This window comes from Onthophagus taurus, chromosome 7 (genome assembly GCF_036711975.1).
Source record: "Onthophagus taurus isolate NC chromosome 7, IU_Otau_3.0, whole genome shotgun sequence".
Lineage (NCBI taxonomy): Eukaryota > Metazoa > Arthropoda > Insecta > Coleoptera > Scarabaeidae > Onthophagus > Onthophagus taurus.
In genome coordinates, this window is record NC_091972.1 from 5,163,799 (window position 1) to 5,186,718 (window position 22,920).

A 22,920-nucleotide genomic window follows, 5' to 3' on the forward strand; every position below is an offset into this window, starting at 1 on the left:
AGATGTTTCATTTAATTCACTGTACATTAAAATTGAAATGTTTCACAGAGGTTTCTTGTTTACTGGGTCAGGGGTAAGACCCCAATTTTGTTCACAAAAACTACCAAGTAAGTTTCACTAACTCTGTGTACCATGGTCAAATACCTTAACTTACTACTATACAGCAAGTTAAAATCACTACATCAAAATAGCCCAACCCCAATATTTACCAGGATCACGATTTTTGTAGGGGTGTCTCCTTTAATCATTCACCCTTCTCCATCATCTGCATAACAACTATCCATTGACCAGTGCTACGCGACAAATAATGTCATCAAGGATGTTGGAGATGGGACTTGCTTGCAGAGCTTTTGATAGCCAGATAAATAGTGGTCATTTCCCGAGATCGACGTCTCTTTGAACTCCTCAAACAAATATTGAAATAGATATTGAATACAAATTCAACTTTTATTTTTAATTTTGACATCTTTATTAATTCTCCATCTCACAAATTACATTGCATATTAATAAATAAATAAAACCTATACAAAAGATCTCCCAATTGTGTTATTTTTTCTTTTTACAAGATTTAGTTTCATTTTCATACATCCCATTCACGTCTAAACAAAAATAAATCAACTTCATAATACCTAATTCATATTAATAATGATTAAAATGTAACCTGTAAAGCTGGTAGTATTAGAATCACCCTCATCCTCATCATCATCATCACCCTTCCTATAAACATTGTCCATATTTATGATAATAGTCACCATGATAGCCGACGCGGCTAACACCAAATGAAAGAAAACATCAAAAAGCACATAAAGAGTAATTAATAAGACGTTCCAAACCCATTTATTTGTGACAACTTCAAAAACAAACTCTAAAACTCTGTACCAACACTAATAACATTTTTAATTAATAAATTTTAATCGCAAATTACTGTTTGCTTACCGTAAAAATTACACGTAGACTTTGTATAAAAGCATGTCCAAATAATCTCTTTTGAACGACATCTTCAGTTACAACTGAAGGAGTTACGTCCGGGGAGGGACGTAAAAAACTCTCGCAAGATTCTGGCTCAGGTTGCGGAGATCCACCTTCCGCGTGAGGATTATCAGAATATCTGTTTGAATCTAACTTGAGCGTCGGTTCGCTGGTGGCTAATTCGCACATGTTTTTCCTCATGATTTCTTTAACAGCTCATATTACATTCCAACTCATAATAACCTAATAAAATGAGGAAGAGGTAAAAAAATCGGTAACCCGCCCGTTTTTTTACCGTAAAATGGTCAAATTATGGATAAATTCAACCATGACCTTTTGACAGGGAATTTAATTGGTGACAGATGTTAATAAAAAATTAAAAATTGAAAAAAAAACAATAAAAATTGTTGCTAAGTATTTTTTTAAAATATAAAATAAATCATTTTTTCTAATAACTTCATTTATTAATTATATTATCAAAAAAATTATTCCATTTGTGATAACGAAACTTTTCTTGTTGTAAACCCACCACCTCCTTTTTTATCATTAAAATCATATCTTGGGCGCCTATTATTTTGATCCCTCCTTTGGAATTGACCGTATTGGTTAAAATCAGGTCGTGGTTGTAGTTTATTTATAACAGAACAAAGGTTATCATCAAGTGTACTTTCAGAAATGTTTCCATGTTCTTTGTAATATTTTACAACGCGATTAAATTCCGTGGTTAATTCAGCGTTATTTTCACTTTTTAAATAATTTTCTACTGCTTCCACAACATCTTTATTAAACGTATGAACAGCTTCTTCAGTTAAAACTGATTTTAAAATGGGTAAAACATCATCAATACGCTTTAATTGAAGAAGTGTTAACACCTAAATGGTTAAAATTAAAATTATTAATAAGATTTTGGTTTAAAACATCTTCTTTTACCTTTAAATTTCTTACTGTTGTATAATTTTGGTTTTTAAGTGAGCTAAGTATTTCTAAAGCAATTTCTGGTTTACCCTTATTTATCATTAAAGCTGCACAAAAAGTGATTGACCTTCGTGCAGCTAAATTACCCACTTGAGAAATATCCTTCCAAAGTTTTATTGCAAATTCCAAACTTTCCTCAGTATTCTAATAAAACATAAATTAAAAAATTATATTCCAAAAAGTCAATTTTTAACACACCAATTTATAACAAGCTGCCATAGTTAAAACAACCAAACTCCTTGCCCATTTTAATGACTCAATTTGTTTCTCTTTAACTAAATTATATAAATCTAACATTTCATTGTACATTTTGTTCTCGTATAAGAGATCAAAAAGGACTTGATGGGACATTAATTGGTCAAAAAATCCTGTTAATTCAGGAGATTTGTAACATTCCAATGCTTCATTTGGTTTGTTTAGTTTATAAAACATTCTCATTACAACAGGACCAAAGATGAAATTACCAAATCGCAGCTCTTTATTTTGAGAATTAAATCTATAAATAAATACTCTTTAGTATCATTGAAAATAATTTTAATAAACATACCGCTTCATCATCTTAACAACTAAATCAACATCACCCTCTTTGGCAAGATAAATCATATTTTTTAAATCCTCCGTAAAGATGATATTCTTTGAATTTTCAGTAACATATTCGGACATTTTTGTACGAAACTTTTCTTCTACATCGCTTATTTGTGTTCTAACTCTATTCTTTTGATATTCAAAGGAATCCAAGCCTAAAGCTGCCTCAGAATAAAGCGTCCTGCAAACTACGTTGTTTCTTTCGGTTATATAAAAATTTAAAAAGTAAGGTTTATTTTACCATCGATTTGAAATGTGTTTTGTTTCATTAGAGTCCTCGATGCTCTTAAGAGATTACTACACGTTTTAAGTATCGACATTCTTGTTGATTCTTCTTATATCGGGGCTAAAATAATTTTTTTATAAAAATTTAAACCTAACCTCTAACTTCTTTAATTGTCACACCGGTTTTCGCTATGAAGATAGGCAGATATTATTTTCTTTAAAATTAAATAAAATAAATTCTAATTAAAGTGGGATAAAGTTATTTGTTTATATAAATTCTAATTCGTTTAATTTTTTTCATAAATAACTTTAAAATTTGAAATTTATTTTTGTCAATTGTCAAGTTCAAAATCTTTCGTGGCTCATATCATGTTAATATTACGCGAATAAAATCTATATTTGCCCAACGGGAATAAAAATTACAGTCAATTTCTCGATATCAATTGCATAATATAATTAATCTATTAAAAAGTACCATCAAAATTTTTTTTTAAACGGTTTGGGTAGAGATTTAAGTCGTTTCGTGTTATTAGGTTAGGTCCCCACTTTCAGTATGGCACTTGTATACAAGTCTTTGAGGCTTTTTTCCGCCCATAGTAAGTTGAGGCTGCCTACAATTAAATTTCGACACGGTATAAGAAAACCAGAAGATTCTCGAGGACCTGCTACTTCCGCGGCTGCAGCTGGACATCAAAGTGCTCAACTTGTGGTGGAAGATATTCAGTTACCCATTCGATTTAAAAGACCTGATATTACTGCCGAAGAAATGGATTATATTAATAGAGGTGGACCTGCATAAAAATGGTGAAACATTTTTTAGTTTATGTAGAATGCACTTCTAATGTGTTAATGATATAATAAAATTGACTGTTTAAATGTAATTATTGGTAATAAAAGTTTATTGAAAAGGAAATGTTGAATTTATTTATTTATGATTTACTCTTTTAATGTCATTAAAAGTAATATTGACCATTATTTGAACAATACCTTTAGTATTGAACAACATCAAACAAGAGTGGTAAAAGTTCAAAGCACCAATGGTTTAATATCTGTAGCAGCAACTGCTAAGACAATCTCAAAAGAGAAAATTATCAGGAAATTCTACTGCATCTTATAAACAAATTTATACTTGGAGGAGACTTTGGTGCAAAAAATACGTCTTGGGGCTCAATAGAAGGCCTAAATTGTGAGGTGCTCTCCACTGGTAAGCCAACTTACTGGCCAACAGAGAAGACATATTGACAAGAAAGTAGAAAAGTTCTTAAAAGACATACAAAACTCAACCTGGGCCTCAACACCTTGTATTTTAACACCAAAACCTAAATCTAACATATATCCTAAATTGATTAGAGACAAAATTGCAGAAAAACGGAAAGCGAGAAAGAAATGGCAAACCAATAGAATTCCTAGTGATAAAAATAAATTAAATAAAATACAGACGAATTAAGAGCTTTAACAGATAGCCACAAACAAAATAATATTCAAAATTACATAAAAGATCTTACTAAGGATGCCAGTACTGATTATTCTCTGTGGAAGCCAACAAGAAAGCTTAAAGTTCCAAAAACACATACACCTCCAATTCGAAATAGTAATGGAAATTGGGCTAAGAGTAATCAAGAAAAAGTTAATTTGTTTGCTGAACATCTGAAAGAAACTTTTACATCAGACAGTCCAACAACTATGTTAAATAGTGTTCCTAGCATAATTCAAAGTGATCAGCAGAGTAATATACCATGTGTAAGAATGAAAGAACTGAAATACAAAAACTAAATATCAAGAAATCAGCAGGCTAAGACCGAATTAATGGAGAAACATCTACCAAAACGGGCGATAACAAAACCGTTACATATAATTAATGCTGCTTTTAAACAGAAATACTTCCCAAGTATATGGAAAGTTGCTAAAATAATAATGATACCAAAACCTGGTAAATCCCCCACAGAACCTGTCATAGAAGAAAAAGCCCAAATACCAACACATCAATTTGAGTTTCGGAATAAAGATGCAACAATAGACCAAATGCGGAATAAAATAAACTCTGCTCCGCCGTATTTTTGGATGTTGCACAAGCTTTCGACAAAGTCTGGTTAGATGGTTTAAATTACAAACTTTAATTTAATTAAAATCGTATCTTTCTGAGCGATATTTTAGAGTAAAATACGAAAACGCTTATTCACCACTACATGAGGTCCAACACTGTACTTACTCTACATCCTCTACATATTCGACCTTCCTGATACCAGAAACTTTAACAGCTACATTCGCAGATGACACAGCGGTCTTGGTTGTTGCAGAAACTGAAGTAGTTGCAGCAAATAAGTTACAATTGGCCTTACATTCTATAGGAAACTGGACCAAACGATGGCTAATAAAATTAAATTCAAATAAATTGACATACATAAACTTTACATTGACATACAAAATATCTTAGTATGACGCTGGATGCCAAACTCAAATGGAAAGCTCACGTAAAAAAAAACGTGAGGAACTTGATATCAAATTTAGACATCTATATTGGCTTATTGGCAGAAAATCTACTATTAAACCAAAATGGACATACAGAATCCAACTGTGGGGTTGTACCTACAAGACATATGCAAGTCTGATTCAAAGATTCCAAAACAAAGTACTAAGGTGCATAGTGAATGCACCTTGGTATATAAAAAACACCGACCTCCATCGCGACTTGGAAGTAGCATCGGTGTCATCAGAAATTGCATCATTCGCATCTAAACATGAGAAGAGAATGCACGATCATCCCAACATCGAGGCCATCTAGCCTGCGTCGCTTTAAGAGGATGAAGCCGTTCGATTTAGTAAGTCCCTAGCCCTAGTCAATTCAAACGCGAGCAAAAGTGCGGAATTATAACAAAAACGGTAAGAACCGAAACCATTTTGTGTTGCGATCTTAAAACTCTAAAAATTTGACAATATTTATCTATATTATGTGTAAACCAGACTGGACCACTGGGAAAAGCTGCAAAACATCTTGTTTAATTTTGTGTAATGTCAAAAATAAGTAACTAATTAGTATTTACTAGGAATTATACAATTGTGCTCTGCAAAATATAAGAAAAAAAAATGATTATCTCGTTTCAAACAAATTTTGCTTTCTCCTTTAAGTGTATATTAAAATTTCCAAAAGTAACTGAGATATATTTCGCATTTATTTCTCGTAAAAACGTATGATACAATCAATACAAAGTACACATACTGTTGTAGTTGTTGTTCTTGCCGTATCTATATAATAACCTTATCTCTAAGACAATATAATTTAAATAAAATTAAATGTTTCGTTTTCGCTATTACACATAAATATTACAATTCATCAAATTACAAATCGATCGAATCATCAAAACCAAATTAAAATTATATGGTTTTTTTTTAACAAATTACAAATAGAAATTAAAAATAAAACGTATAGTTTTTAAATTCTTTTTAGTCATCGCAATCACTATCATCCGAACCGTATTTGCTGTCGCGTCCGTTTCTATCGTACGGCGGACGGAACCACAAATTATATTCCCGCTTAATATTAAGAGGTTCCACATTATTACTACAACTAGGCTCATCATACCGCGGTTGTTGACTACTACTACTGTAAGATCGTGCAAAATTTGCCATTGTATAGTCAAGGGGAGCAACTTCCGTTGGAGCACTTTCTCTGGATGTACGAGGTTCGTTACCCCAATAATCAGTATTTGTAGTTGCTTCACAATATTCCTTTTTTAAAACTGTTCCTGTTGTTGTGGCTGAAGAAGTTGAAGGTGTATTATCGTTCACAAGATCGGCCGTACTGGTACTGTGAACTCTCTGATGTTTTTTACTTTTATTTTTACTATTATTACTTTTCGATTTTTCTTTTTTGATATACTTTGCTGCAATTTTTTCACTTTCATCACTACTACTTGTACTTGTTGTAGAAGTACTAGTACAAGTACTCGTCGTTGATGTTGTACTTGTACTGCTACTACTCGATCTATATCTTCTCATCTTTTTAATATACCTTTTCTTACGTTTTCGACGTTCCTCTGAATCCGAAGATGACGAAGAAGACAACGAAGAAGTAGACTCGGTTGACGATGAAGAAGTATAAATTCCTTTTCCTCGGCGTTTTTCGCGACGTTTTAAATCGCGTAGTTTCATTTTTCGTTTTCTTTTCTTTATTTTCACATCGATTATCGATATTTTTGAATTACTACTAGCGCTTGGTTGAGGTTGAGTTTGTTGTCTATTGGTTTCAGTCTCTGGATAAACAGGCAACACGTCGTCATCGTCGGAAGAGTTTAATAAATCAACAATAACTGGGGTTGGCTCTTGAATAATCACATCACTATCATTACTTGAATCTGAATTGATTTCGATCACTTCAATTGTAGGCCTATGGAATGGGTTAACTGCGGCATTTGGTGCATTTCCGATAGTTTCGGCACTTGTCGTAGCTAAAATAGCCACATCATCGCTATCATCTGCACTACTAATGTTTTCATCACTAAGAACCGGTTGTGGAAAAGAAGTATAACAACTGTGGCGATCATAACCGACCATATCATAAGGAGAACGCATAAAGTTATAAAATTCGTGAATAAAATGATCAGTACGCGGTCCTAAATACGGATTTAAGAGATTCTTAAAGAAAAATCCTATTATATGATGCCGGTGAAGGTGTTGAAGAATCGTATCAATGAGAGTCATAATTTGTTGTGTGTTTCCGGAAAGGAGAGCGTTTAATTCGCGATTTAACCATGGTGCTAATCGATTTATGGCCCCTGGGTGTTCTCTAAATTAAATAAAACGAAAAAGATCAATATTAACGATTTATATAAATAAATTATGAAATTAATTTACCTAAAATATCGCGGTGACGCCTCGCGGTATCGACCTGTAACATCCGCTGTGCGGGAAACCCATAAATTTTCGTCATAGATAAATCTACGGAAATTGGTGGACGAAATCAGGCGCCTGTACCGTTCAGGAACATAATGGGGAACGTATGAAATTGAATTTGTTAATGGATGGCTGAGAAGCATTTGTTGAATTGCGAATTCTCCTCTTGGATCAACTGTAAATGTGGTTCTGAAATTGAAAATAAAAATATTGTTAAAAAAATGTTTTTTTTTATGTTAATACTTAAACCCTAAGATGTTTTCTGTTACTTAAAGAAATATATCGTTAGGAATTTATTGCACTCACTCTGTATCTTTGTGCAATCATAAGATACGTTTCGGATTAACAATAATCTACAGTTTTGAAGGATCTATTTGAAGGCTTGGAGCCGAGGTGCTACATTATATGTCATGAATATATGTCAAATGTAGCGCTTCGGCTGTAATTGACCACGACAACAAATATGTAATTTTACTTAATATGTTTCCATAGAAACCAGGGCGTACCTATTTACTTTGTTCTACATAAAATACAACATGTCTGAATGTTTCTGGTTGTAAGTCTATTGTTAGTTCTAGTGAGAGTGGTAGGTAGCGCTAGTTAACATAAGATATTACTATGTTCCATATTCTTATTGAACTAAAACTAGAACTAACTCAAGACCTAGAACCAGAATCATTCGGGTTTAGCCATCTTGAGAGACGTGCGGCTAAATCCGAGTGTTTCTAGTTTTAGGTCTAATATTAGTTCTAGTGACAGTGATAGGTAGCGCTAGTTAGCATAAGATATGTTGCATATTTTCATTGCACTAAAACTAGAACTATCACTAGAACTAACACAAGACCTAGAACTAGAATCATTCGGGTTTAGCCGTCTTGAGAGACGTGCGGCTAAATCCGAATGTTTCTAGTACTAGATCTAGTGTTAATTCTAGTTTTACACTATCACTAGAACTAACACTAGACCTAGAACCAGAAACATTCAGGTTTAACCGTGTGTCTCTTAAGACGGGCGAAAACTCAGGATTATCATAAGGACGTCACCTTTTTTCAAGCAAAACTTTTCCTTTGCAAAAGTACCCAATGCCTGTACTATTAAGATATGTTGTATTTGATGTGGGACAGTGCAAGTGCATAATAGTTTCCTAATTACATTCATAACTATAGTTTCATACTACTGCATTCATATATTGCGAGTTATATGAAATTCCCGGTATATGATTTTGCTTGATCAAGCAGAGACACTGAAATATGTATTGATCAATATTGTATCAAATGAAACGCCTCGGGCGCAAGGAATTTGACTTAACAAGAGAAAATATATCATTTTGCTCAATCAAGTCGAAACAGAAGCATTGTAACATACAGGGTGATTCAGTTTTTAATCGGGAAACTTTACTAGGACACAGTACTTGCCAAAATAACACAAGTTTTCTATATATACATAGGGTCGAAACCCTTTTGTTTTCGAGCTATGAGCTGTCAAAGTTGAGCCAAAAATTTACATTTCATCTTTTATTTCGGGTATAAGTAAACCGGAGAATATGAAATTCTGTATTAACCAGTAGTAGTTAATACCTTATTTTCAAGCATACCTTAAACTTCCCTAGCGCCCTCTAACGGGATGAAATTCACAAAATCTTTGATTTTTTTTATCAACAACTTTTTAACGCCATGGAATATTAACATAAAAAAATATGGGTTGTAAAGCTTATTCATTATTGCTACTTTTTAGTCTCTTCAGTTTTTTCCTTAAAGATAATAGTTTTAGCGTAATAAAATAAAATATGCTACATTGTACTGTAAAGCAATGTTATTATTAAAAAAAAATTTTTCTTTATAGCTGGCTATGGAAGTTGTGCACTTATTAGGATTTAGTACCAACTAAATAACACCAATTAATTCTGATTTTCATAAGAAAAGCCATAAATAAGATGAATGTCTGTCTCAACAAATTACGTTGTTTTAAACAATATTAAAAAATTGATACTCTTGCTTAATAACAGTCAAAAATTATTAATAATCATCAACAATTATGAGGATTCACTGTAAATGAAGCTTACAAGTTCTCAGAGCCAACTTTTAGAATAATTTTAGCTAAAGACGGCGGGACATAGCACATATTTTATTTTTTTACACGGAAACTATTAACTTTAAAGAAAATACTAAAGAGACAAAAAAGTACCACTAAAGAATGAGCTTTACGACCCATATTTTTTTATGTTAATATTCCATAGCGTTAAAAAGTTTTTATAAAAAAAATCAAGGGGGTGGTGAATTTCATCTTAGAGGGCGCTAGAGAAATTTTAGGTAAGCTTCAAAATAAGGTCTTAACCAGTAGTAAATACGTACAAAGTTTCAAATTGTACGGTTTACTTACAGCCGAAATACAAAACAAAATGTAATTTTTTGGTTCAACTTTGACAGCTCATACCTCGAAAACAAACGAGTTGCGACCCTATGTTTATATAAAAAACTTGTGTTATTTTGGCAAGTACTACGTCCTAGTAAAGTTTCCCAATTAAAAACTGAACCACCCTGAATATGTTGACCAATATTATTATAATTGTGACAAGGTATGTATTAGTAGTGTTAAATTATGTCACAAGACAAAGTTAGTTTATCCTATCTAAAAAATTAAATCTATTTTATTAAATCCATTTTTGGCCAGGAATCACAAGCTTATGTAATATCTTAAAACTAATTATTTCTTGGATAACAGTTGTTGATTGAGGGAAATAAGGCGTTAATTTGCTGATTTGTAAATTAATGATATTCGAAGTTGATTATAAAAGACTACTTTACATTAAGGACCATTCCAGAAGCGATCAATTACTGGCTAAATTGTTCTCAGAAAGTCAATGTCATCTGAGGGAAGATTTTAATTAATTCCCAGCAGAATTTAAGATCAATATTTCGAAATAATTGATCAAAAAGATAATTAAAATCCCATTAAGCTACAATCTGAGAAATGAAAATCCAAGAGATTTTCTAATATTCCAATCAGCCATCAACCAAATAAAGGATTTAATTTAACCAAGAACGAACTGATTCTTATCAAATTTGAAACATACATCCTTCTCCAATCTTGCAATAACAATTAAAACAATGAAGGTTATTAAATAATTAATTATCTTTTTCCCAAAATCAAATTTGCAAATTAAAAAATTTTGTGCTTATCTTCAAATAATTCCTTATCAGTGTGTCTCACAAAAACATCCTGTTTCCAAATACCTTAGTATAGTAATCATCTTTCTTTGGGGGATATTGCGTTTCTTTTGATAACTTCATATAATATACGTATTTATTTAAATCATCTAACCACTATTTTCTTTTTGTCACTACTTTCATTCACAATCTTAATTAATCAACAATATTGTAATCATGGCTTTTCTTAATGACGTTTTGATCATGTATAGAGAAAATGGTTACTTATTGATATGAGTGTTAATATTATATGTATCATAGCCACACAAACACCAACAAACACAGACTGTAACCACCTAATAATATTAAGGCGAAGTGTTACACAACACCAGTGTTTTGTGGTGGGGACAAAAGAGGTGAAGAATTGCACATGCGATATTTCCCCCAATAACAAGAGCATTTAATTTTTACTCATAATATTGATATAAAAACAAGAATTGTTAACAGTAGAATTGAAACAAATTAACAAAGGGGTGATTAGTTTAAAATCACTTCATAAAGGTAACCTAAAAAAATACATACACAATTTAGTTACAATTTTATCAATATTTAAGTTCAATTTTATTTATAAATATATTGGAATTACCACGCTGCTGAACTGCTTATAAAAAGAATTCGCTAAAAGAAAACTATTTAATATGAGTCACACATTTTTTTATAAGTTATCAAATAATGATTAATAAGAAAACACTTTCTTAACAATGGTGTACATATTAAATTACATGGTTCATAATAAGCTTATCAAATACTATTTTAGTGAATTATAGATCTCAAAACCTTATTATCTTATCAATTTACATAATAAATTTCTTATTTATTCCCAGATATCTTTCTTAGATATTATCATAGAACAAATGATTTCTTAAAAAAAAATTACACAAAATTAAATCCAAATACATACCGAAATTGAAAATGCCTTGAAGGTGGTTGTCCGGATGGTAAAAACAACACATCATTAATCTGATTAGGCACTTCTTGCTGTTGTCTATTTGGTTGCACAAAATGTTCATCATATTCATTATTACTTTTTACATTATGTATAATTGTATTAAACGGTTGTTTACAAAGTGGACATTCTGGTTTGATCTAAAAAAAGGATTCACAATGAAATTGTCAATTTAGTTACACTTATCAATTTAATGTTACAAACCTTTGACCATTCTAAAAGACATGTGAAACAAAACTGATGCATACAAGAATCCGAGAACGACTTGTTTGTGCAACTGCCCAAACAAATTGCACAGTTCGGTGGTGGACTGGTACTGTTGCTTACACGGGGTATCGAACGTGGAGGAGGCGGTGGAGGCATTGAAACGCTATCAGGTACACTTACATCAGCCATTGTTCGTATATATCTATCTGGAGAGACTCGTTTTAGGAGTACATTAATCGGGTCGAAACGAGTCCTTACAAAAATTGTAGCCGTTACCGGAACGTGCGGTTCCGAAATAGCGATTTTCGACACGTTTCACACATCAACTATCGCGTTAAAAGGCCCAAATATATTTAAATCAATCTCTACGATCACCATATGATCAATCAGAGGAAGACATTTGTCGTTCAACACAACTCGATCGAGAATACAGCTTGCATCTGGATGTCAATCTTAGTTACGATTTTGGTTATACAGTGTTGCCAATTTTTAATTTTTCCTCGTCTTTTTCCAAAGGATATTATTCAATATTAAAAATATTTATTTCAATCGGAATAAAAAACCAAATTATCTAATATTTAATAATCTTCTTTAAATATACAACATAATATTTAGATTTCCTTCAAATATAGTTATTTTGACGCTTATGCATTAACAGTACTGAAATTGTATAACTGTCAAATTGGCTTGTTTAGGTTCGTTAAGGTTATGTTAAATTGATCATCGAAAATGTTTTTAAATCCTAACAACACCGTTTCTGGATTTACTTTGCCTACAACCACACCGACAAGTAAGTAATCTCATTATTAAGAATAGAAATTTGGAATTTCAAAAAACCAAAATTTAATAATTTGACAGTGACTAAACAAATGTGTTTGTAGATACTGGTTTTTCTTTCGGCGCTGGAGATGCGAAAACTACAAAACCCACCCTTACATTGGGTACTCCAATTGCTACAGCAACCACAACTCCTGCTACAGGATTTAATTTGGGAACTTCAGCCCCTTCAAATACAACCCAATTTAGCTTTACTGGTTTAGCTACAACACCAGCGTCATGTGCTACTCCAGCGGCTTTATCATTTTCTTTACCAACAACCACCACACCATCTTTGTTTTCTTTAAATACATCAAATACGACTACAACTCCAGCTACGACAACTTCAACAGGGTTTTCGTTAACTAACACGACTTTAGCTGTTAAATTACCTATCAGCTCAACAACAACTACTACAAGTAATTCTTTAACTGGTTTAGCCTCAGGTTTAGCTGCAGTTTCAAGTGCAGTTTCTTTGTAAGAATAATCAAAAAATTGTAATTTTTGAAATAAACATGAAATAATTATTTTTAGGTCTACAACTTCCGCAGCTCCAGCTATTTCAACTTTACCTTCTGGTTCTTTAACTTTTACACAACTGGAAGATAATATAAATAAATGGACCGTGGAATTGGAGGAGCAAGGAAAGCATTTTACCAATCAAGCTAAACAAATTAATGCTTGGGATCGTTTGTTAATAACAAATGGAGAAAAAGTATACAAAAAAGCCACTTAATTTAATAATTAATTAAATTAATATTAATTTTGTTTAGATTCTTTCTTTAAGTAATGGAATATCTCGTGTTAAACTCTTACAACAACAATTAGATCAAGAACTTGATTTTGTGCTAGCCCAACAAAAAGAACTTGAAGATTTAGTGGTGCCTTTAGAAAAAGAATTATCTCAAATACCAGTTACTGATTTTGATAGAAATCAAACTTACCAAATGGCTGAAACTCTCGATACTCAGCTAAAACAAATGTCTGAAGATTTAAAGGAGATTATCGAACATTTAAATGAAGCGAGTAAAAACCAGGAGCTTTCAAATCCGGTAATATTTTTTAAATTCTATTTTAAATCTAGATGTAAATAAATTTTCGATTTTTTTTTGTTGTAGGTCACTCAGATTGGACGCATCTTAAACGCTCATATGAATTCATTGCAATGGATTGATAGAAACACTTCTAAAATTTCCACTCATTTGGATCAAATTTCAAAAATGCATGATATGAATAAGAGAAATCATGAGATGAATTTGCAAAGAACTTATGATTAGCATTATTTTTTTTTGGTTACTTTGCGTTAAACAGTTTGTATTAATAAAGTCATAAATAAATCGTTTCATAAATTTAATACAACAAAATTGGTTTATATTATTTTAAATGAACAGCAATAATCGCCTCTTCTCTTTGCATAACTTTGTTGAAGATCCATTTGTAATTATCCTGTCAATCAAACCTTAAAGTATTGATCTGCACTGATATGAGTGCGCCATTTTATCTTTTGTAATTGAAAATATTCTTAATATCAAAAATATTATACAAATTGTAGTTACTAAAAATATTGGTTAGTATAACTATACAGCAGGCTTGGGTATTTTTGCACTACCACTAAATTGCAGTACAATTGTCTATTCAGTGGTAGTTAAAATGCAAAATCCATTATCACTGAAAATTTAGTGATAAATATAAATTATCACATAAAATTGCATTATCACTAAACCTTTAGTGATTGTGAAAAAAGCAAGTGCAGTGCGTCTCCTTTTTCCAAGCAAAACTTTTCCTTTACAAAAAATGTGTTTTTTTTTGTTTAAGATGTAATTTAGACTGTTTAGAATGAGAATCCATTGACCGAAAAATTTGCGTTTTTCTGTCTGAAAACTTCTTTTTTGTAACGCACTGTAACTTCTTGTCTTTGCTTTTTACTCGATTATAACAGATGTCTCAAATGTCTGGAATAAACAACAATAAATAACTTCGCCATTTGTGGTTTAAAAAAAAATGTTTCAAATAAAAAATTCTTTATTAATTGTGGCGCATTTTTGGCGATACTTACTTGTTTACATTGTTCTTTGTTTCGTTGCTATGGCAACCAACATTGTTATTTTAAATGTTTTTTTTTTGCACATTTTAATAGAGGATAAATCTCTCTACGCGATGAACATATCAAATCATATGGTTGTATTAGAAAAATATCGAGAAAAAATGCGTTCCCTAAAAATATTAAATCCGTTGACAGATTTAAATGTCAACAAATTGACAGTTTAAACAAATATGGCGCAATTAAGCGAACGATAAAGAATCCAAATATTAATAATGTATGGGTACGGTGCAGGTGATAGAAAACGCACTCAAAGTGAAGTTTGTACACTGTTCAATAATATTTACCCGAATACACAAATTACACAATCCACAGTATCCAAAATACTAAAAAAAATGTTAACACCGGAAGCGTTAAAACTCTTCCAAAAAGTTGATGGCCGAAGACAGTTACCAATGACCATAGATTATTAATTATTCATAATTATTGTTGAAACTGTAATTTTTTTGACATTTAAAGCTGACCAACGGCGTTATTTCGGCGCCTACTTTGATTGTAATTAGCTGATTTAAGACCCTGTATATACATATGTATGTATTTTGACATTTGTTAGACAGTTAGTTTACTTTTCGCTCATTTCAATGGCAAATGTTAAAAACGAGTGTTTACGAAGTGCGTATAATTGCAAGTATGGGTGGTAAAAAAGGAATGGGAGATTCTGCATATCGTGCAGGGATTTTCATCTTTACTTGTTGTAACAACATTGATTGGATGACGTGCGGGTAAAATAGTTGATCTGGAAATAATGTCAAAAATTTGCAAAAAGTGCAGTTACTGGAAAGGTAAAGACACTGCAGAATACCAAAATTGGGTCGAAGATCATAAAGAAAAATGTGATATAAACCATACCGAATCTTCAGGAACAATGGAAGTGGATTCCGTCATAGAGATGTTTCAACGATCCAAAGAAAAGCATAATTTCAAGTACTGTTTTAAAAGAAAAAAGTCCTATTGGAGTTGAACTTGATTATTATCTGCAGTGTCCAACATCTAAAAAAGATACTAATTCCTGTGAATGGAGGAGTACTAACTAATAGGTTTTTAATATCCGGCCAAAGCCGGATATTTGGTAACTATCCGGTATACGGCCGGTTTTTAAAAAATGGCCGGATACCGGATAGTTGCCGGATATCCGTTCCACTACTAGTCTATACCAAAAACGGTTCATAGTGGTAAGAAAGTGGTTGGCATCGCGTCCGACATTACCGCTTGTAATTTTAATGACGGTCTTACAAGCATTAAAGTTAATAATTGGAAGATCGTGGTCCTACGTCGGATTGCCCACGTTGAGCGCTCCATGGCTAATGACTCCTAATGAGGTTAAAGAAGCTCGTAGAAGCTTATTGTCAGACAGATTAGCTACAGAATAAAAGAATAACCATCAGGAAGGACAAATGTACGGTGCAGGAATCGCTGATTAGAGGCTTCGAAAAAAAAAATTTTTATTTTTCGTATTGATCAACAAACGCCTTTTTCTAAAAATTACATTTTTCCAGTTTGTGCGCATGATAACTGCCTACATTTTTAAACGGATTTTCAAAAAATTCTTTTTTCCGTTTTTCAATGTATCTGAAGTTGTTTCTTTTACAACCATTTTTACGTACGTTTTTTTATCAATAAATGACATTTCTGATAAAATCGGCACCATGTTACCAAAAATGAATATTTTTTAAAAATCCTACCTAGTTTTTGAATTTAGAAAAGTAATCGTTCTCAAAATTTGATTATTAGACTTCCGGTTTATGAGAAATCCTGCACACCAATTGACCCTGCATGATTTGCAAGCTAAAGTCCCTAGATTTACAAAGTACCGCGGTTTGACGCCATTTTTGGCTCGAAAGTCAAGCGGGAAATTTAAAACTATGTCGTTCTATTGATAACATTACGCCAAATTTCCTTTCTTTTTTTTTTCGTGGTACCTTTGATTATATATAATATGGATTGAGCTAACTGAATATATCTACTAACAAAAATGTGGCTCAAGGTGAATAGACGCAGATGGAAAGCGATAATGTGAAAGTGTAACAAAGATAGACATAACACGGTACTAAACAGACGGGCGCATGCGCACAAAAGTGTCAAACCTCTTCCATTTGACGTTTATCGTTTTGTTGTGTCACAGCCAGTCTCACCGTTATGTTTAAAAATGTATTGTTTCGTGTGCAAAGTTCGCGATAATACAGTTTCACATCACCTGTAAGTATTATAAATAATAAGGAAATTTTATTTTATTTTTTTTTCATTTAATTTTGTTTTAAATTTACCGCCAAAATTAACGCACGCCCATTATATGTCAGTACGCTTCTATGTCTATCTCGGTTCGATCACCTTGCGCAAGCTATCTCTCGTTGGCTCAATCCATATTATATATAATCAAAGCGTGGTACTCTGAAGAGTCGAAAGTCCTTCTTACTGCCATTTTTGCACAAGACGGCAATATTTTTGTAAATATATAAGTGGTGAGATGCAGTGACAAGCTGTCAAACTGTCATTTTGGTTCGAAAACAGGCTTCATGAACCGCGGTACTTTGTAAATCTAGGGACTTTATTGCAAGCCTAATATTGCAGACATGTAGCGGGGGCAATTTTATTTATTGTTAATAAATAAAATACGTTTTTAAAACTAGAAAAGCTGCTTATAAAAACCCCACAATCCGTTTTTAGACAGCATTTTTCCCCACGCAGCAAAAAAATCTTAGTTATTTTTATTTTTGAGTCTCCAAGGTGGCATACCCCCTTAAGCCATGTCGCATTTTATGTGAGATAATGCAAGTGTACATTAGTTTTGTAACTATGGTTACTGCATTCATATATTAGGAGTTATATTAGTTATTTAACCAACAAGTCTATTAATGAAGGCGATTAATTATCGAGATATTTTAACGCGTGAGCGAGCGAAACGAAGCGAACGCGTTAATTATTGAGATAATTAATCGCATTTTAATATACGAGTTAGTTACAATATTTTTCCGTTGACCGTCTTTTCAACAAAATAGAGAAAATCCATCGTTGAAAAATCTCCCAATTCTGTCACTGGCAAAATAACCTCACTTTTAATGTGTCATAATTTATTTTTGTAGTCTTACCGAATAGATATAGTGGTCGGTTGGGTCGGTATTACAAATTTCATTGGAGAATATTTATTAAATTGACTACTATTTAGTTCGGTCGGACTTTCTTAAAATCGTTTATTAATAGAAAATCGTTTATTAATAGGTGTCATTAATGAATGATTTTGTATACATTTATAAATCATATAAATACACGGTCGACGGAAAAGAAAATTAATTAAAAACAAATAATTATTTTTTGATTATTTAATAATTTCTCCAATATTTCGTTCTTTTATAAACAAAAATATAATAAACCAGATGTTTTTAAAAATTGAATGTATAAATAAAACTTAAATTTTCATAATGACCACTTCTAATATTTTTTATGACTTTTCTTTTACTTTAATCTGTTTACTATATTGATTCTTTTAAAATGAATTTAAAAATTATTTACGCTTTTGCTAAACCACCCAAATCGGAAATGCATTTATCAATATTTTGCTTCTCTTGATCAGGAGTAATGGAACTCTTCACTTTGCTAACGACGAAATCGATCAAATTCTTTTGGGCGATGCGTTTTTCAATGTTTTGAATTTCAACTTGGTAATCTAACCTCTTCTTAACTTCTTGATAAGCGGTTTGGACCCTTTGCCTGTAAGCAGCTTCCAATTGTAAAGCTACATTTTCGCGTTTAGCTTGAATCAACATGTTTTGACCTTCAGAACTCCATTGCAACCTTTCCTCATCTTGGATCATCTCTTCTAAACCATCTTTTTGATCTTTTCTACCTTGATTCCAACCAGCTTCGTATTCCTAATTAATAAATATTAATTAATATAACAAATTAATATAATTTGAGAATTTATTTTGTTACATCAATTTCTTTATCAAGCCATTTAGCAACAGCTGGTCCCATATATTTAACGCCCATAACACACATTAGAAGCAAAGATAATCCTGAGTAATATTCATGTTCCATAACATAAATTTCTTTGCTCATTAAATAAGTGGTGAGAGTTATACCAAGAGTGTAAGGTCCTGTTACACCAGTTTTCTTATAAAAGAAGGTGAACCATTCTTCTGGGACAAAACCAAGGCGGACCTTTCCAGGTTCTTGCCTTACCTACAAACAAAAATGAATGATTTTCCATGTTACCAGGATAAATCAATCATAAGTTTTGTCTTACAGGTCTTGAGGAGGTGCTACATGCTCCAGAATCAGTAGCTGCAGCTGATGAAGCTGGAGTGGTTGCTGTTGCTCTTACGGCTAGAGCCAAAGCGTTTCTTATTTGGTTACCTAAAAAGTACGTCACAAAAAATATTGATACAGATGTATTACATAAACATTTAAAAGTTGTAAAATTTTGTACCAATGAAGTTATTGTTTACCTGATAATAAAGAGGCTCTGGACATCATTTTGTGGCCCCTACAATGTGACTACAAATGGAAAAAAAAGGGCTGATCGTGGTGCGATGGAAAGATCTCGTAAAACCACCGAGATTAATGAAAAAGATGGCCGTATCTGTAGTGAGTTAGAAAAGGATAGCATGTCTTATGTAATGTGGCTGCCAACTGTGTAAAAATTAAAAATCTAATACACAAAAATTTCACTAAATTAAACTAAATTCTACAAAATTTATCCAACCAAAATAAAACACTTAAATCAATTTTATTAATTTACTTTTATTTCATTTATTTATTCGCTTTCGTAACAAAAAAAAACCCAACTAATTTGACATCTGTCATTTTAAGATATTTAAGGTTATGTCATTGTAATCAAATCAAAAATACTCAAAACCTCTTTTAATTCATTTTAATTACTACTAAAATGGATGCGGATTGGAATAAGACTTTCAATAACATCAAATGTCTTCACGATTTAACCTTTAAAAGTGTTGATGATGCTATAAAATTGGAAGAACAAGAAAAACCACGTCAGGTTTGTACCATTTATCATTATTATTTCTATAATTAATTAAATTTTTAACTTTTAGGCTATTGAAAAGTATAAAGAAGCTATAACTTTTATAGATCAATCAATGAATGTTCATGTTACTTACCCAGAAGACGAGGATGAAATTGCCGGTTTTCATGAAGCATGTAAAATGATTCAAAAGTTAAAGAAAACTAAATCAGAACTTACCTTGCGGATTGATTCATTAGAAAAGAGTGAATCTCAAAACAGTCATACAATTACTTATGCTGAATTAGCTGAGGAATTAAACAATTTAGATTCTCAAGCTGTTCAAGCCACCAACACTTATGTCATTTTTACCACAGAAAATGCACGAGTTTATTATGTTGATAAAGAAGGATCTGTACTTTCAAATTCGGAATCTCAAAGGCTTGTTGTTTTTGGAACAGACGGAGATGTCCCAAATAAATTCTTACAAATAAATGAATGGGTTTATCCTTTAGTTCCTGGTGTATCACCTTGTTTTAAATCGCAATTTGGAGCGTTTATGTTCCCTGATATTAATACAGATCAAAAAAGTACTAATAATAATTTTTTTTTGAATTTATTATAATTGAATTTGTTTTAGTTGGAATTGTTCTTCCGGAAGATGAAGCACCAATGTTTTATGATTTATTAACAAATATTCTTGAAGGAGTTATTGTTGAACACCCTGAAATTGTTGAGGGTTTTGATGAAAAATTATCATCTAAAATAGCTGCAGGTTATTTATAAATAATTAATAAATTTAAAAATGCTTTTAATAATCAAAATTTTTTAGGTGCTAAATTTTTAGCTGATGGAATTGTTTCTTCAAGCACAAGAATCGGAAATTTTCTTGATCATTCCATTCAGCCTCCACCTCCTAAAGGTCCACCAAAAAATATCCCTGCTTACGTTCAATCGGGAGCGAAAATAACTGAAGCAACAACCAGTAAAACCGCACAAGTAGTTGGATTTGTTGCTGATAAAGTTGGAATTGCAACTTCTAAATTAGGCCAATATTTAGCACCCCATATCCAAGCCCAAGGAACCAAATTATTACAATCCACTTTCCAATATAGCGAAGAAGAAGCTTCGAAAAAAGTAAAAAGCATTTTAACTATAACCGGTGGGGCTGTTGCAGGTTTGGCTACGGTTTATTATGGTTTAGAAACGGCTGCTGGAATATTAGGAAATAGTTTAAAAGATAATACCGTTAAAGTTATTGAGAGCAAATATGGACACCCTGCAGGGGATGTCGCTTTAAGTAGTATGAATACAGTTGGAAATGTTTTTACTATCAATCATGAAGCGAAAAAATGTTTGCCAATTGGTATTGTTAAACAAACTGTTAAAAATACTGGAAAAGCTGTTATTAATACTCAACAATAAGTTTTAGAGGGGGGTTTTATGGTTAATTTAATATAAAATGTTGAATTTATATATTTTTTATACATAATTAAAAAAAGTAAAAGTAAAAATTGATTTGGGAATAAAGTGTGAAATAAATATTTTGGGAAATGAATTATTTTTGAAAAAAAATTAACCTCGAAATTTTAGTAGGGTAGAATACTATATTTTTGTGTCTGGTTTAGTTGAGCAACACAAGCCTACAATTATATACTATTAATTTCAATTAATTTGTTGTTATGGTTAACTTATACCAGGAATCTGGGCCTGGGAATTTCAAGTGATTATATCATTTTTTAGGTCTAAATAAAGTTAAAACTAGAAAATTTTAAGTTATGCCGGGTGTTTCGATTTTCCTTAAACGGATTTTTTAAATTGTCTACGGTTGCTTTTTCTTGTTTTCCACTCGTTTTGATTGGAAAATATTAATTATTAGCAATAAAAACGATATAACCTCAAATGGAGGTTGTCAATTTCATAGTACCAATAAAAGAAAAATAAAGGTACTAAATCTGGAAAAAAAACAAGTTTTGAGATTATGTTGCAACGCAATTAACATACAAATAAATAAATAACAATTAAAAATAAAAAATGAATGTAATAGTAATACATAATGTAATTAATATAAATTAAAAGCAATTTAAAAAATTTATTTAAACTTAGTGACGTTTAATCAATTCCATTACCAACCTCACCATTGTAAGGTGAGGTTGGTTAAAAAAACCAATAATTTTCTTTAATAAGCAAACAAAGCGTCTTAAAAAGTACACAATAAGAAATTTTGATTTTTTCTGAATAAGATAGGACGAAACTAGTCGTATTTTAGTCAATAGAAAAGTTTTGGCGACCACTTTGAAAATTGACATGCACTTTTAATGAAAAATATCCATTAAAAAATAATTTAACCCATTTCGAGTTTCAAGGTTGGCAGTAACGACAGAAATTCCCTGCTAAATTAGTTCTCGAAAAAGGTTATGTATTTATATGGTATTTATAAATATTTATAAAAATAATTGGAACTACAAACAAAATTAATTCAATAAATTTAATTTGTCTACGACTACCTTATATACCTTATTAATGAGTTTTCTAAAACAAAATGGTAGTCATTTTTCACGGAGTGAATAATAGTGGTGAATAATAATAATTATTTGAAACGTTAAAATTTCAAAAAACGTCAATTTAATTCAATTTTTTGGGAGTTTCTAAAGATTTGATATTAAAAAAAACCTAAACTAATTACTTTTTTCGTATGATTTAAGCATAAATTAATTAATTTTCGTAAAAAAACGTTTTATAAAATTGTCATTTAATTTTGACAAATAATTGTTGTGAAGTTAGTTACAGTTAGTAACATTGAATTTGTGTCACATTGACGTTTAAACTTTATTCAAAAATTAAGTTTTAATTGCAACCATTGGATTAAAGAAACGATTTGAAAGGGGATCACATTTAACAGACCTAAAACTAGCATCAAAAGCATACTTAGATGGAAGATGCAGAAAATGTAAGTAAATTAAAATCGTAATTTTGGGTTATATCAATTCTTAGGTCTAAATAAAACTAGAATGTTTTGAGTTATGCCAGGGGATTTTTCTTA

At 31.5% G+C, this 22,920-nt stretch overlaps 6 protein-coding genes across 7 annotated transcripts; 2 read left to right on the plus strand and 4 right to left on the minus strand.

Moving 5' to 3' along the window:
- Positions 1-445: 445 nt before the first annotated feature.
- Positions 446-1,339, minus strand: LOC111429179 (uncharacterized). The gene is made up of 4 exons (XM_023065026.2): positions 1,265-1,339; positions 937-1,212; positions 662-884; positions 446-599 (listed from the first exon to the last, which is right to left on the minus strand). The coding sequence occupies exons 2-4, from the start codon at positions 1,168-1,170 to the stop codon at positions 547-549; spliced, it is 510 nt and encodes a 169-aa protein (XP_022920794.1). The 5' UTR covers positions 1,171-1,212; positions 1,265-1,339; the 3' UTR covers positions 446-546.
- Positions 1,340-1,373: 34 nt separating this feature from the next.
- Positions 1,374-2,947, minus strand: LOC111429178 (pentatricopeptide repeat-containing protein 2, mitochondrial-like). Its single transcript, XM_023065025.2, has 5 exons — positions 2,771-2,947; positions 2,492-2,717; positions 2,143-2,440; positions 1,900-2,088; positions 1,374-1,841 (listed from the first exon to the last, which is right to left on the minus strand). Exons 1-5 carry the CDS (start codon positions 2,847-2,849, stop codon positions 1,455-1,457), a joined length of 1,179 nt encoding a protein of 392 aa, XP_022920793.2. The 5' UTR covers positions 2,850-2,947; the 3' UTR covers positions 1,374-1,454.
- A 3,163-nt stretch (positions 2,948-6,110) lies between these two features.
- On the minus strand, positions 6,111-12,440 carry LOC111429156 (E3 ubiquitin-protein ligase Topors-like). Of its 2 annotated transcripts, XM_023064993.2 has the most exons (5): positions 12,262-12,440; positions 12,001-12,209; positions 11,752-11,936; positions 7,606-7,833; positions 6,111-7,537 (listed from the first exon to the last, which is right to left on the minus strand). In XM_023064993.2, exons 2-5 carry the CDS (start codon positions 12,190-12,192, stop codon positions 6,196-6,198), a joined length of 1,947 nt encoding a protein of 648 aa, XP_022920761.1. In that variant the 5' UTR covers positions 12,193-12,209; positions 12,262-12,440; the 3' UTR covers positions 6,111-6,195. The 2 variants fall into 2 exon arrangements, with proteins under 2 accessions (XP_022920761.1, XP_022920760.1); XM_023064992.2 differs by having other exon boundaries at positions 12,001-12,318.
- Positions 12,441-12,659: 219 nt separating this feature from the next.
- Positions 12,660-14,183, plus strand: LOC111429157 (Nucleoporin 62kD). The gene is made up of 5 exons (XM_023064995.2): positions 12,660-12,793; positions 12,885-13,296; positions 13,354-13,534; positions 13,593-13,871; positions 13,938-14,183. The coding sequence occupies exons 1-5, from the start codon at positions 12,733-12,735 to the stop codon at positions 14,094-14,096; spliced, it is 1,092 nt and encodes a 363-aa protein (XP_022920763.2). The 5' UTR covers positions 12,660-12,732; the 3' UTR covers positions 14,097-14,183.
- Positions 14,184-18,222: 4,039 nt separating this feature from the next.
- Positions 18,223-19,451, minus strand: LOC111429169 (ATP synthase subunit b, mitochondrial). The gene is made up of 4 exons (XM_023065011.2): positions 19,363-19,451; positions 19,161-19,270; positions 18,848-19,096; positions 18,223-18,786 (listed from the first exon to the last, which is right to left on the minus strand). The coding sequence occupies exons 1-4, from the start codon at positions 19,388-19,390 to the stop codon at positions 18,424-18,426; spliced, it is 750 nt and encodes a 249-aa protein (XP_022920779.1). The 5' UTR covers positions 19,391-19,451; the 3' UTR covers positions 18,223-18,423.
- Positions 19,452-19,581: 130 nt separating this feature from the next.
- On the plus strand, positions 19,582-21,656 carry LOC111429168 (spartin). The gene is made up of 4 exons (XM_023065009.2): positions 19,582-19,913; positions 19,969-20,467; positions 20,518-20,652; positions 20,710-21,656. Exons 1-4 carry the CDS (start codon positions 19,803-19,805, stop codon positions 21,300-21,302), a joined length of 1,338 nt encoding a protein of 445 aa, XP_022920777.2. The 5' UTR covers positions 19,582-19,802; the 3' UTR covers positions 21,303-21,656.
- The last annotated feature ends 1,264 nt before the right edge of the window (positions 21,657-22,920 follow it).

Bases quoted from the DNA above. Each gene is read 5' to 3' on its own strand.
- LOC111429168 (XM_023065009.2), top strand. From the start codon at position 19,803: ATGGATGCGGATTGGAATAAGACTTTCAATAACATCAAATGTCTTCAC. The intron at 20,468-20,517 runs GTACTAATAATA...AATTTGTTTTAG, and splicing joins TATTAATACAGATCAAAAAA to TTGGAATTGTTCTTCCGGAA. The intron at 20,653-20,709 runs GTTATTTATAAA...AAAATTTTTTAG, and splicing joins ATCATCTAAAATAGCTGCAG to GTGCTAAATTTTTAGCTGAT.
- LOC111429157 (XM_023064995.2), top strand. From the start codon at position 12,733: ATGTTTTTAAATCCTAACAACACCGTTTCTGGATTTACTTTGCCTACA. The intron at 12,794-12,884 runs GTAAGTAATCTC...ATGTGTTTGTAG, and splicing joins GCCTACAACCACACCGACAA to ATACTGGTTTTTCTTTCGGC. The intron at 13,535-13,592 runs GTATACAAAAAA...AATTTTGTTTAG, and splicing joins TAATAACAAATGGAGAAAAA to ATTCTTTCTTTAAGTAATGG.
- LOC111429179 (XM_023065026.2), bottom strand. From the start codon at position 1,170: ATGAGGAAAAACATGTGCGAATTAGCCACCAGCGAACCGACGCTCAAG. The intron at 885-936 runs GTAAGCAAACAG...AAATGTTATTAG, and splicing joins GTCTACGTGTAATTTTTACG to TGTTGGTACAGAGTTTTAGA. The intron at 600-661 runs GTTACATTTTAA...ATTTTTGTTTAG, and splicing joins TAATACTACCAGCTTTACAG to ACGTGAATGGGATGTATGAA.
- LOC111429156 (XM_023064993.2), bottom strand. From the start codon at position 12,192: ATGGCTGATGTAAGTGTACCTGATAGCGTTTCAATGCCTCCACCGCCT. The intron at 7,834-11,751 runs GTATGTATTTGG...TTTCAATTTCAG, and splicing joins TCAAGGCATTTTCAATTTCG to AACCACATTTACAGTTGATC. The intron at 7,538-7,605 runs GTAAATTAATTT...TATTTAATTTAG, and splicing joins GCGTCACCGCGATATTTTAG to AGAACACCCAGGGGCCATAA.
- LOC111429169 (XM_023065011.2), bottom strand. From the start codon at position 19,390: ATGATGTCCAGAGCCTCTTTATTATCAG. The intron at 19,271-19,362 runs GTAAACAATAAC...CGTACTTTTTAG, and splicing joins CAGAGCCTCTTTATTATCAG to GTAACCAAATAAGAAACGCT. The intron at 19,097-19,160 runs GTAAGACAAAAC...TTTTGTTTGTAG, and splicing joins GTAGCACCTCCTCAAGACCT to GTAAGGCAAGAACCTGGAAA.
- LOC111429178 (XM_023065025.2), bottom strand. From the start codon at position 2,849: ATGTCGATACTTAAAACGTGTAGTAATCTCTTAAGAGCATCGAGGACT. The intron at 2,718-2,770 runs GTAAAATAAACC...GAAACAACGTAG, and splicing joins AAACACATTTCAAATCGATG to TTTGCAGGACGCTTTATTCT. The intron at 2,089-2,142 runs GTGTGTTAAAAA...ATGTTTTATTAG, and splicing joins TGGCAGCTTGTTATAAATTG to AATACTGAGGAAAGTTTGGA.